General features: G+C 38.5%; 1 protein-coding gene across 1 annotated transcript in view; it reads left to right on the plus strand.

Moving 5' to 3' along the window:
* mgat4b (alpha-1,3-mannosyl-glycoprotein 4-beta-N-acetylglucosaminyltransferase B) overlaps positions 1-12,860 on the plus strand; it is a 106,657-nt gene that overhangs the window by 85,786 nt on the left and 8,011 nt on the right. The window contains exons 9-12 of the mRNA XM_048176018.1: positions 7,398-7,528; positions 7,883-7,990; positions 9,852-10,045; positions 12,682-12,760. Of these exons, the coding sequence (XP_048031975.1) occupies positions 7,398-7,528; positions 7,883-7,990; positions 9,852-10,045; positions 12,682-12,760 (512 nt within the window). The remainder of the gene's footprint in view (positions 1-7,397; positions 7,529-7,882; positions 7,991-9,851; positions 10,046-12,681; positions 12,761-12,860) is intronic.

A 12,860-nucleotide genomic window follows, 5' to 3' on the forward strand; every position in this document is an offset into this window, starting at 1 on the left:
TGGCTGAGGGCCTCAGGGGAAGGGACGGGAAAAGGATTGATTTTGAGAGCTCTCGGCTCAGAGAAGTGGAATCTCACCGCCGGGCCGATGAGTCGGCAAGTTAGCAGAGAAAATGAAGACTGCGTGAACTCAATTATATCAGAACAACACCTGGATGAGACAGGAAGTGACCGTTTCAATCAGGCCATGTGAGGATGACGTGACCTCAAGGGTCGAAAAAGGCCTACAGCAGCATTTCACCAGCATCTTATGGATTTGGCAGACGCTTTCATCCAAAGTGACTTACACTGCATTCACCTTTAATCAGTTCATGCTTCCCTTGGGAATTGAAGTTGCTTCATATTTTTTGTGGAAATAATATGATTTTGTAAATTTGTTAGCTTTAACTAATATATCATGAACTATGAATAATAGTATATTTAAGAAGTAACTTTAATAAATGATACTTGAAGCGTCTAAATGTGTGCTGTCAGAGCTGACTGATGTTGTGTTGGCGGGACAAGTACTCAATCCATTTTCAATGGATATTTTTACTCATCACAAGGGCTGACGGAAAACAAACTGTTCATTGTTAGCAGACTAAATTTAAACAAACTGTTCTGACATCAGCCTCGCTTTAGACAAACACAAGTCTGTTTGTGATGCTTCTGCTGAGACTGCCTACAGTTGGCTTCTATTTGCTTTGAAATGGTTTGATCCCATGGATTTTAGTCTTGTTCCTCCTCATGAGCAGCAAATGAGCCGAAATAACCTGCTCTTCTGGAGAATCCAGTTTAAGATGGTAGCTGGCTTCTAGTTGGTCCAAGCTGGTCTAGATGGTTGGACTATCTGCTAGTAGAGCTGGTTTCTTGCTTGTAGATCATGTTGGTCAAGCTGGTAAGAACTGGTAGAGCATCAGCAAGAAAACAGTTTAACCATGTTAACCGTTTCCATGCCAGTGTTTTTTAAAAAGTTTTATTCTAGCTTCATGCATTGTTTTTTAATCAACACTAAAATGTGGGTAAGTTTCATAAAAAAGCAACATTTTGAACAAAAAGCTAAAGAAAATCACATTTTTTAAAGACTACAATGTGCATAATGCTTTTATTGCTTGTTTCTGCTTTTTTTTCCCTGTGTTTTGTTCCGGAGATTCTCTACTCTTTCAGAAGATGTGTAATAGCGCCCCCTACCATACAACAGGGAAAACATGGAAAGCTGGAAAATTCTATCAATGGCAGGGGAAGAGTTACAGTCGGCATGACACAGTTACACTAGTCTTTTCTTCTCTATAGTGTCATATATCTGAGTGAAACGCTTTGCAAACAAGAACAAATGTAGGGCAGAGCTTGATTTTGTCTGTGTGGAATTGATTGGATGGTTGTGGATTGCTATTGGTGGATCTCATGTGAGTGACAGGTTGCTCCGCCCTCATCATCAGAGAAGAGAAGAGATGCTGCAAGAAGAAGATATTCTGATTCAAGATTATGAGGAACATGAATTTGTATTTGTACACCGATAAATCATTTATTATAAACACTAAAATATTCCATTAAAAAATAAGAATTGTCAATTTCATGGAAAGTTTAATCTAGTGCGAACGGTTGTTTGCAGCCTCGGGCCTGCCCGCCGTGACCAAGAGTTCTGATTATTTTTGCAATAATGAATAAGACGGCTGCCGAGCCAGATGAGGTAAAGAGTAATATGGGTTAATATCAGAATAGAAACGAGCTGACACTCCAAAGCAAAGATAAATCCCCATGATGCATTTCACACCCTTACACTGAACACCAGAGCACATGACCCAGTCAGTTCTGGGTATTAACACTTTCGCAAGTCGGCTCATTTCTGTCTTTTACACACACACACTTATATTTCTCTAGAGTCTTTCTCTGCTCTTTTACTCTAATAGGTCCCAAAGCAGCTCTGAAGCTGTGATTGATGCTGCTCTCTGTCCGTATCACTCACACACACACACACTTTGTCATTTCAGCCTCCCGCGCACACAATCACACATACAACTACATTTTTAAATATCTTCTCCTCCCTCTTGCAGCATCTCTTCTCTTCTCTGATGATGAGGGCGGGGCAACCTGTCACTCGCATGAGATCCACCAATAGCAAACCACAACCATCCAATCAATTCCCCACAGACAAAATCAAGCCCCGCCCTACATTTGTTCTTGTTTGCGAAGCAGTTTCACTTGGATATACAGCACAAAAGATGCTGACTTTAAAGTGGTCATGAATTGACCACTTTATATATAAGAGGACTTTTGATATATAAGAGCTCATCATACTATAAGAATATCCTGTAAGTTTCAGAACTAAAAACATCCTTGTTAGTCCAATTAAAGCTTTTATTAACACCAGACCCAGAGAACGACTGATCCTGTCATAGATGGTGAAACTCCGCCTCCACAGAAGAAATCAACGCCTACTTCATCATTGCATCATTAGCCCCGCCCACTGGTGTGTCAGTGAGATGAGGAGGAGAGAAGAGCGATGCAGGACTAAAATATCATTACCTTTCAAAGGATCCTAATGCAGGAATATGGTTATTTATTTTCAACAATGTGAATGTCTCAGTTGAGCTTTATTTATTTGTATTCGGTTCATTTCACTGTGGATTCTTTGGGAAATCAATCGCATTTCGGTGCAAACACGATACGGACTCGACAGTAATGCAACAACATGTCAGTAACTGTGTTCATTCTAATGCCTGATCTGATATTAATGATTCATGTACAGTCAGATGATCTTTGTCTGTGTGTCAGTAAATCAAACCAGTGACTAAACGCTCAACTTCACCTTGTTTAAACGGTGATTAAATTATATATAGAAAGCGATCAAAGAACGCTCCCTTTACAATCGCTGGAGCTGTCAATCAAACAGCTTGAGTTTTGATCTCACGCCAAAACTCCCATTTTATTCAACGAATCTCTTAGTTACATCATGTTTGCACTGTTAGTTATGATGAAAGCATTCGTTAGTGTGCAGAAATTGAGTTTCAAAGACGAGATCACTGCTTTCATGAGCTCAACAACATGTCTGTGATCGACTACATGTTCATCACTGCAACCTTTCATGCCACGATCTAAATATAATGCCACAGATCTGAATGTAATGCAACACTTTACACGATTAGTTAACCTTGAGAGCTGTAACAGTAAAAATGTGCTAAAAGAGGGAGTAATGTTTGGCTATTCCATATGCAAAGATGTCAGCCAATCACAGCAGTGGGCGTTTACACTGAAGTCTCACAGAGACACGCCCCTTAAAACAGAGCGTTCAAATCAGAGGATAAAATCAGGGTAGTAAATATGCCTTTCGTTTCTAAATTGACAATTTTTGATGTAAAAAGCATACTAATATTATAAGTGCACCCCAGGAAACATTATAAAACAATAAAACAACAGTTCATGACCCCTTTAATACTTAGCTTTAGTAGTTTGATCAAATCCCTGAGCATTAGGATGAGCAATAGTAATAGTAATAGTGTTGCTTGCCTTAGCAAACACCAATAAACATCTAAACACACACATCAGATGTGTTTTTGTCAGTATCATGTCTCAAAACTCCGCTTTAATGATCTCCCCCTGCTTTCACAGTGTGAATGCTAAGATCTTTCGGCCTGTTTTAACTCAGGGATTGCAGGCGTGACAGATCCGTCTGGAAGAATCTCTCCTCTCCTGCTGTCAGTCAGTGTTGTGGCTAGCGGAGCGCTGTCACTAACAGATCCTCTCGCTCCTGCAGCAGACAGGATCACGCCTCACGCCGCCGCTCAACACCAGCTGCTAATTGGAGCGGCAGTGGGAAGACAGCCATGACCGAGCTGTTCACATATGTACAGCAGCGGTGTAAACACACACATCCGCTCGCTACATTGGTGCTACATTCATGTTCCTCGCAGATACTTTTCTGCCAGTGCAACTTAAAGGTGCCGTAGAATGGAAAATTTAATTTACCTTGGCATAGTTGAATAACAAGAGTTCAGTACATGGAAATGACATACAGTGAGTCTCAAACTCCATTGTTTCCTCCTTCTTGTGTAAATCTCATTTGTTTAAAAGACCTCCGAAGAACAGGCGAATCTCAACATAACACCGACTGTGACACAACAGTCGGGATCATTAATAGCTACGCCCCCAATATTTGCATATGCCAGCCCATGTTCAAGGCATTAGACAAGGGCAGCCAGTATTAACGTCTGGATCTGTGCACAGCTGAATCATCAGACTAGGTAAGCAAGAACAATAGTGAAAATGGCAGATGGAGCAATAATAACTGACATGATCCATGATAACATGATATTTTTAGTGATATTTGTAAATTGTCTTTCTAAATGTTTCATTAGCATGTTGCTAATGTACTGTTAAATGTGGTTAAAGTTACCATCGTTTCTTACTGTATTCCTGGAGACAAGAGCCGTCGCTATTTTCATTTTTAAACACTTGCAGTCTGTATAATTCATAAACACAACTTCATTCTTTATAAATCTCTCCAACAGTGTAGCATTAGCTTTAGCCACGGAGCACTATCAAACTCATTCAGAATCAAATGTAAACATCCAAATAAATACTATACTCACAGGAATCGATGTATGCATGACGTAAAGATCCATTTTGAGGGTTATATTAGCTGTGTGAACTTTGTTTATGCTGGTTAAGGCAGTCGAGAGCTTGGGCGGGGAGCGCAAGGATTTAAAGGGGAAGCGCGCTGAATCGGCGCATATTTAATGATGCCCCAAAATAGGCAGTTAAAAAAATGAATTAAAAAAAATCTATGGGGTATTTTGAGCTGAAACTTCACAGACACATTCAGGGGACACCTTAGACTTATATTACATCTTTTGAAAACGCGTTCTATGGCACCTTTAAAGGAAGTGCGCATTACAGGAGCTCAGAATACACCCAAGCTGGGCGTATACAACTGTCTTGTGTTTATAATGAGTGTACACTATATAGTGGAAAATTACTTTTAAAAGTAATGTTACAATATTGTTACACTTCCTAAAAAAAGTAACTAATTAAGTTACTTAGTTACTTTTTATGGAAAGCATGTTACTTTTTCTCACTTGGGCTGGGCTTGTTTGTTTATTTTTGGTAAATGTAAAGGCCTCTTCACACCAAAACCATCTGTGTGTGTGTGTCTCTATATATACACCAGGAAACGTGTCTGTTATTTTCCAGATGGAGAGAGTCATTACTGATGCAGAAATGTGTCGTAGAGTTTCCTGCTCATTTGTTTTTGTTTGAGTATGTGTTCCTCGTGTAAGCCCAGAGCTTTAACCACAGTGAAGAGTGTAGTTGTTTGGATATTTAAATACTTTGAACTGAGATATGAGAAAGTCAACTGTAAACCATTAGTAGGAGTTCAATGGAAATGTTTTTTTGTCATAATAAGGTGTAGTTCAGGCGTCTGCCAGCAGGGGCTCACCGGACCACAGACCTGCTCAACCTGTGAAATGCTGCTCACATCACATTTTACTTTCAGAATATGGAATATAAGTGAATTAAGTTACTTTGGCCATGAAGGAAAGTCATTTACTGGAGTGAGATTTTGATGACATGGACAGAATCAATCAGGAATGCAACAATTCATCTTCATACTTAATACTTAAGGTTAATGTTCTGTGAGATACACTTTTTAGAAATCTTTCATTACTCAATTGCATGCCAATTTATCAAAGAAATGCTGCTGATGATGATAGTAATACAAAGCAAGCAAGACTTACTTTCTTTGTTTTATTTAAAATCAATAAATTATAGAGGTGTTAAAGAAAAAACAAATCAAAATGAGGTGTCTTATGATGATCTGATGACATGTTACTCTTGATATTTTTCTGTTACAGTTACTCATCTTATAAAATATACTTTCTTGATGTTGTTTTTGGGCTCTACTAGATTGAATGTTGATTATTCTCCTCATATTCTCCATTGTTGCAGCTCCTCTCTTCCCAGTCTGTCAGTAACGCTCTGTTTAGTTCCCGTCTCTATGAAGCCCCTCCTTCTGAAAAACACAATGTGCTCTGATTGGTCGGCTGGAGCAGTGTGTTGTGATTGGTGTTTGGAAAATGCCCCGCCCCTTACCATAACCGCCAGTTTCAACACACTACTAACTAACTCAACCAGGCCCCGCCCCTTTATTCTGCGCATTAATTATTTAAATGAGGAATACTGTGACGTGAATATAGAGTTAACTCCACCTCACACATGCACTAATGCATTTCAGAAGGAAAGAAACACTGATGGCTGTAAATGTGGAGGTGAATACTGATTTGACTATTTCAGATAAGGCCGTCTCCCTGTAGATTTGTGCCTTTTAGAAGTGTGTGTGTGTCAGGGACGATGTGAAGGTGAAGCAGCACATGCTCTCGATTCAGACTACATTTATTACACACAGCCTTGAATCGCTGCCAGAGTTTCTCACAAATGGAGAGCTGAAGATATTATAACGTCTAAAAGCAAAAGCTCTCGCAGTGCTGATTAATCTCCCTGTGTCCTAAAAGATCGATAAGAGTTTATTACTCTTTGTTTTGGTGGCTGTGGCCTCTTTCAGCAGGATAATGCTCCTGGCACAAAGCAGAAATGGTTCAGGAATGGTTTGAGGAGCACAACAACGAGTTTGAGGTGTTGACTTGACCTCCAAATTCCCCAGATCTCAATCCAATGGAGCATCTGTGGGATGTGCTGAACAAACAAGTCCGATCCATGGAGGCTCCACCTCACAACTTACAGGAACATCTACAGATGCACATCTTCAGGGGTCTAGAGGAGTCCATGCCTTGACGGATCAGGGCTGTTATATTAGGAAGGTGCCTGATCGGTGTACATGCTAAACTCAGAGTAGTACTGCTGTTTGGAACAGAACCAGAGCTTCATGCCCATGAAAACCGATCTGTGTTTTGATCTGGAGAGGCAGGATGTTTCTGTGCTTGATGTCGGACTGTAATTCATAATGCATAAAAACGGATGTCTCTTCTATTATAGATCACTAAAACCAGCTGCTTTACTGGCTGAATGTTAGCCTTGAGCCAGCAGAAATGACCTAAACCGTTCTGAAAAACTTAATTAGAGGCCAATAAAACGCTGCTATGGAGAGCTTCCTTCCTCCTGAATCTGATCTAATGTCATTTGATGACTTAATCTCGTGTTTTAAGAAAAATGTTATCATTTATGAAGAACATTTTAAAGTTATTTGTTGCGCCACTTTAGAGTCGTTAATATGAAAATGTAATTACTCTCGGAGCGCTCTTTCCCTTTGATTTCATTAAATGTTTTCTTGCTCTTCATCTTGAGTTCCTCGTTTAAATCCTTGTTGAAAGTGTAAATCCGATGATTTTTCCGGTCCAGATCGCACATAAACCTGTGAATGTGTCTCCGCTGATTTTTCATCAATCTGTTTTGTTTTTTTTTCAGGGAAAATGTTCAAGTCATTAGACTTGCCGCTGATCGTGGAGTTTATGCTAATGTTCTACAAAGACAAGCCCATTGATTGGCTGTTGGACCACATCATGTGGGTGAAGGTGTGCAACCCAGAAAAAGACGCGGTAAGAGTTATACATCTCTGTTTTCCTCTTGATATCCTCTGTTCTTGATATTATTTCTGTCCAGCCAGGTTTTGCTCATTCAGTATATGAATCATTATTTTGAGAGACACGATCGCTAAATGATGAACAGATTTAATTTAGGCTTTTATTCTCATATAAACTTCAAAGCACATCAAATATGGTCAACAGCAGCTCAAATGTGAAATTTGATATCTTTTTGAAGCTTGAAAGAATGGACTTGTGTCTGTATGTGGCCAAAATGTCCATTGGATAATTTGTTTCTAGTCTGAAACTTTTGTTCAAAGTGTATATAGTTGTTATATAATGCAAGTAAATGTTCTTTGTGTCCCACAGAAACATTGTGACAGGCAGAAAGCAAACCTACGCATCCGCTTTAAACCGTCTCTCTTCCAGCATGTTGGAACACACTCTTCCCTCGCTGGAAAGATCCAGAAACTCAAGGTGTGTGTGTGTGTGTGTGTGTGTGTGCGTGTGTGTGTGTGTGTGTGTGTGTGTGTGTGTGTGTGTGATCATTTAATACATTAGGCACAGTACTCTGCCTCAGGACTATGTTCATTTCTCCTCATAGATTGTCCAAATTACAAATCAGAATCCCAGAAGGCATCTGATAACCGCTCATATCGTGTCCCTACTCTGTCTTTATTCCCTCCGATTGAAGAGCGGTAGGAATCACCATGGCGATGAGTGCTCGTCTGACCCGCCCGTTCTCTGTCGTATTGATTTTTCTCCTCGTCTGACGAGCTGCTGAATGAATCTGACGCTCCATTTCCTGCTCGCTGTATTCTTCCCTACATTTATCATAATACTGCCTCCATCACATCATTCTTTGTCTTCTTCTAGACGACGACTTTTATTTATGTTTTTCATATCAACTTTTGACATGTTTTCACACTAAAGTCTGTTTGATGTTAGATTTCAGGGGCCATATTTAGCAAAAATCTTAAGACTAAAATTTGATCTTTGGTCATTTTTCACCAAAATTTTTTTTTTTTTTTTTTTTTTTTTACAATTATTTCCTTCATCAAAATGGTATGAAAAGGTCTTGGCACTTGCTATGTGAACAAAAAAATAAATAAATAAATAGATAAAAACATGGACATGATTTGAAAAGGTTAAATGCAATGTGGCTGCATTGGAAATGTGAGGCGAACCTCATCTAGTGGAAGCATTTGGTACTGCACCCAAACAAAGTCTTACTGAAAGCTCATTTTTTGAGATCTCAACCTCAAACTTGTCTAGATTAATACATTTGATTTTCTCACAGTTTTAGAGTAAAAATGTTTTTGTAAAAGATACATTTAATATAATTTTTTTTTTTTTTTCACTTTTCATAAGAATAAATTTTAACTATAAATATTTATTTATTTTTTTATTTATTTTTTATTTCTTGCTTTTTCTTCTTTTAAGTTTTTTCACATCAGCAATAATCTGCCAAGTGTCTTCTTTAAAAATAGACCAACTTCAGTCTGTGCTCCAAAGCGTTCCAGATTTATGACAGTTTATGTTGGAAATGTCATTTTCAAGTATATCATGAATTTTTAAAATTTCATTTTCTGTATGCTCAGAAAGTGAATAAATGGATTATAACTACTGCAGAAATATTGTTTAGTACCATAACATCCCCTAAAAAACAAAATATTAAATAAACATTATCAAACTAAAATATAGTACAATCATTTCATTGAAATAAAATTAAAAATTGTGGTCATTTTTAAGCTCCATGCGAGGAGCACCAGAGGGTTAAAAAGAAGTCGGCAACACTTTACAATAAGATCTCATTTTTGTAACATTATCAGGCACATGCTGCAAAGCAAAAAAGATAAATGTTACTTTGTGCAATCTTCATATTACATTCCTGCAAATATGACAGAAAATTCCCTGGCATTATCCTGTGGCAAAAACGAGTAATTGCTTTTTATAAAACCTGGATGAACCAATGAATAATGTTTTGGGTGGGTTATTTTACTAATAAAATGATCATGTGAGAATGTCTAAGTGAGCTTTTATGATATTTTACACATATGAGGTGATTTTAGCACATTCGGTGTGGACGAGCAGCCGCTAGTTTAATGTGAACGTCGCCTGAAAGTCTGAGTCAAGGATGAAACGATAAAATATAACCATAAAAAGCATTTGAAAGGTAGTGAATATAAATGATGAAGGCATAAAAAAGACACTTTAAATGTAACTTTAATGTTACAACAATAAAAACATAAAGGTTTGACATAAAGGACTGTATTTGAAGAAACACCCAAACACTGTTTGTGTAGTCCTTCACTGTCCTTCTGTCTGTTTTGGTCAGGATAAGGACTTCGGGAAGCAGACGTTGCATAAAGGTCACGCGAACCCGCTAGCTGAGGTCACCACCAGTCTGAAGACGTACCAGCACTTCACGCTGGAGAAAGCCTATCTGGGCGAGGATTTCTTCTGGGCGTTCACACCTGTGGCGGGAGACTTCATCCGCATCCGCTTCTTCACGCCTGTCCGTGTGGAGAGGTACTGTCACACATCCCTCCGGTTTCTCTCTCAGGTTGCTCCAAACGTCACTGAAACACAGCACTACAAATGAGAGAAGGCAATCCCAGAATGCCAGATTTATCCAGTTTAGTTCATTCAATATGTATCTTCTCAAAAACATCAACAATAGTTCAGTTTAATCAGAAAATCTTACAGAATATTTGTGTCTCCATATAGAGTGCAAGAAGTAAAATCTCCATTCTTTTTCTCCATAGGGAAATTGATTTGTAACAATAATGTGGACTGAGATACTATCATTTTAATAAAAAAATACTTAATAAAAAAGTGATTAAATCTATTTTTTTGCCTTTCATGTTACCATTAACCAACATCAGAGACTCGTAAACATGCAAAAGTGGCGTTAAATTATTAAAATATTAACTTAAAATCTCAAAGGAGCCTTCAAGTAAATATTTTACATCAAATCAGCTACCATCTTCTAACGCACAAATCTTTCTTAAGCTCCCTGAAGCGCTGCTGTGTGTTTTTACGCTTATGTACAAAACGCGAGTGTCTGTTTCTGTAGCGCACTGACTCTCCGTCAGCTCTGAGCTTTCCTTTCCTTTCCTTGGAAGGCTGCTGCCCGTGAATGAAGCAGAAAGCTTGTTGTCCGCTTGCAGTCGTTCCCATCACGCTGACTCAGACAAGCTGGATAATGCATCAATCATCATGAGCCACAGTTGTCCATACATTTTTAACCCTAATGGAAAGTTCATGCATATTTCAGGCTTAATTGAGAGCTAATAGTGCTCATTCTGAATGAGAGCGATTGACGATCACTCACTGGCCTCCTTCATGCTACAGAAGACACAGTTTAACAAGCGCAGGTGTCCGTTTACGCTCCGCAGCGGCTCTACATGTGTAATTATAGAGAGAAATCTGCCAGCGTCTGTGACTGCTCGTGTTCCCCACAGGAGAAAGAAGATTGGACCTTTGTTTTGGGACACTCAAATATGTTTGAATGTCATTGCATTATACAGCATGTTATAAAGTGTCATCAAAACTGTGTTTGTAGATGCGTTTAATCACTTGGTTTAAGGCGTAGTTTTCTGTGTGACTAAAACTCGCGTTCGAGAGACGTGATGCATTAAATTTATCAGAATTTACATTGTTACAGTGTTTCCATTTCAAATAAATGCTTTCAATTCATCAAAGAATCCTGGAAAAAATACATCATGTTTTGCACAAAAATATTGATAATCTTGAGCAGCAAATCATCATATCAGAATGATTTCTGAAGGATCATGTGACACTGAAGACTGGAGTAATGATGCTGAAAATTATATTTTACTATATATTCACATAGAAGTTATGTTAAATTGTAATAATATTTCACAATTAGGGGTCAAGCCCCAAAGGGGCGAAATCGTTAGTTTTCTTATTATTATTCTTCCGCTGTTAAGTCTATGGCAGCCCTTAGAACCATAGGGTAAAAAGTTATGAAATTTGGCACACAGATAGAGGACAGTCTGAAATGTTACTATAGCAAATTTGGAGTCTCTACCTCAAACCCTCTAGCGCCACCAACAGTTCAAAGATTCACTCATGTTTATGCTCATAACTTTTGACGCATAAGTCCTAGTCAGCCATTTGAATTTTTAATTTTATCCTTTTTTCCTCTGATTCTATGCTGATTCAAATGATATCCATGATATTTTTTTTTTTGGTCCGCCATTTTGGGCGTCGGCCATTTTGAATTTAGTCATAAAATGCTGTATTTTACGAACGCATGAACGTAACGTTATGAAACTCTGTATGATTCATTGTACTGAGAGGACCTGTAAAGTTTTAGGTCAGCACCCCCTAGTGGTCAAGAGATATATAGAAGTTTATGAAAATGCTTATATAAAAAATTAAACATATTGTCATTTAACTTACATCATTAGATTTGTTGGCACCAAATTTGCCAAATTCTACCATACTTACTGTCCGCCATATTGAACTTTATTCAAAACCTACTTTTTCGAACTCCTCCTACAAAATTTTGTCCGATTTGTATGAAATTTGGTATGTGGCATCTACAGACACTACAGATTTCTGATAGACCCAACTGTTGTTTTATACTGCGTTAACAAATTTGACTGCGAGCACGCCAAAATGGATATGCGGCTGTATCTTTGCAAAGGTTTTGTGTATCGACACGAAACTTGGTACATGTCATCACAGGCATGACTTGAGCGTGCATGCAGAGTTTCGTCACAGCGCCACCTACTGCTCAGAAGTTATAAACCGTGTTATTATGTTATAAGTGCTTTAACTGATGTAATTTAAACAGCTTTATCCTAACCTCATGATGTCCGCAAATATTTCCTTTTCTACAGCTTGACCCTGTATTGCTGCTTGCAGCTATATTTTTTACTGTATTTTTAATTAATTAATACAGCCCAGGTGAACATGAGAGACTTCTTTCAAAAACATTACAAAAAACGTACCAACCCCAAACTTTTAAACAGTCGAGTAAACGTCTACTTTTTGGGGCCACTGTGTGCTGCAGCGTCTATAAATAAATGCATGATAAGATTATATATAAAGAAACATCTGCAGCGCCGTTCTTTAGCATTGCACTCCTTATGGAGTTATAAGATTGATGGTTTGGGTGATATTTGTGTGTGCAGGTATTTCTTCCGCAGTGGAAACATCGAGCACCCTGGAGACAAGCTCTTCAACACTACAGTGGAGGTTCTTCCTTTCGACGTGAGTCCCTGTCATTGTGTGCAGACGAACACTAAGAGCGTGTTTGTTTGATTGTGTGTTCCCTCTGGGCAGGAGGAGACTGCTCTAAACACCTCACAGA

The sequence above is a fragment of the Megalobrama amblycephala genome, linkage group LG23, assembly GCF_018812025.1.
Source record: "Megalobrama amblycephala isolate DHTTF-2021 linkage group LG23, ASM1881202v1, whole genome shotgun sequence".
In the NCBI taxonomy this organism is placed as follows: Eukaryota; Metazoa; Chordata; class Actinopteri; order Cypriniformes; family Xenocyprididae; genus Megalobrama; species Megalobrama amblycephala.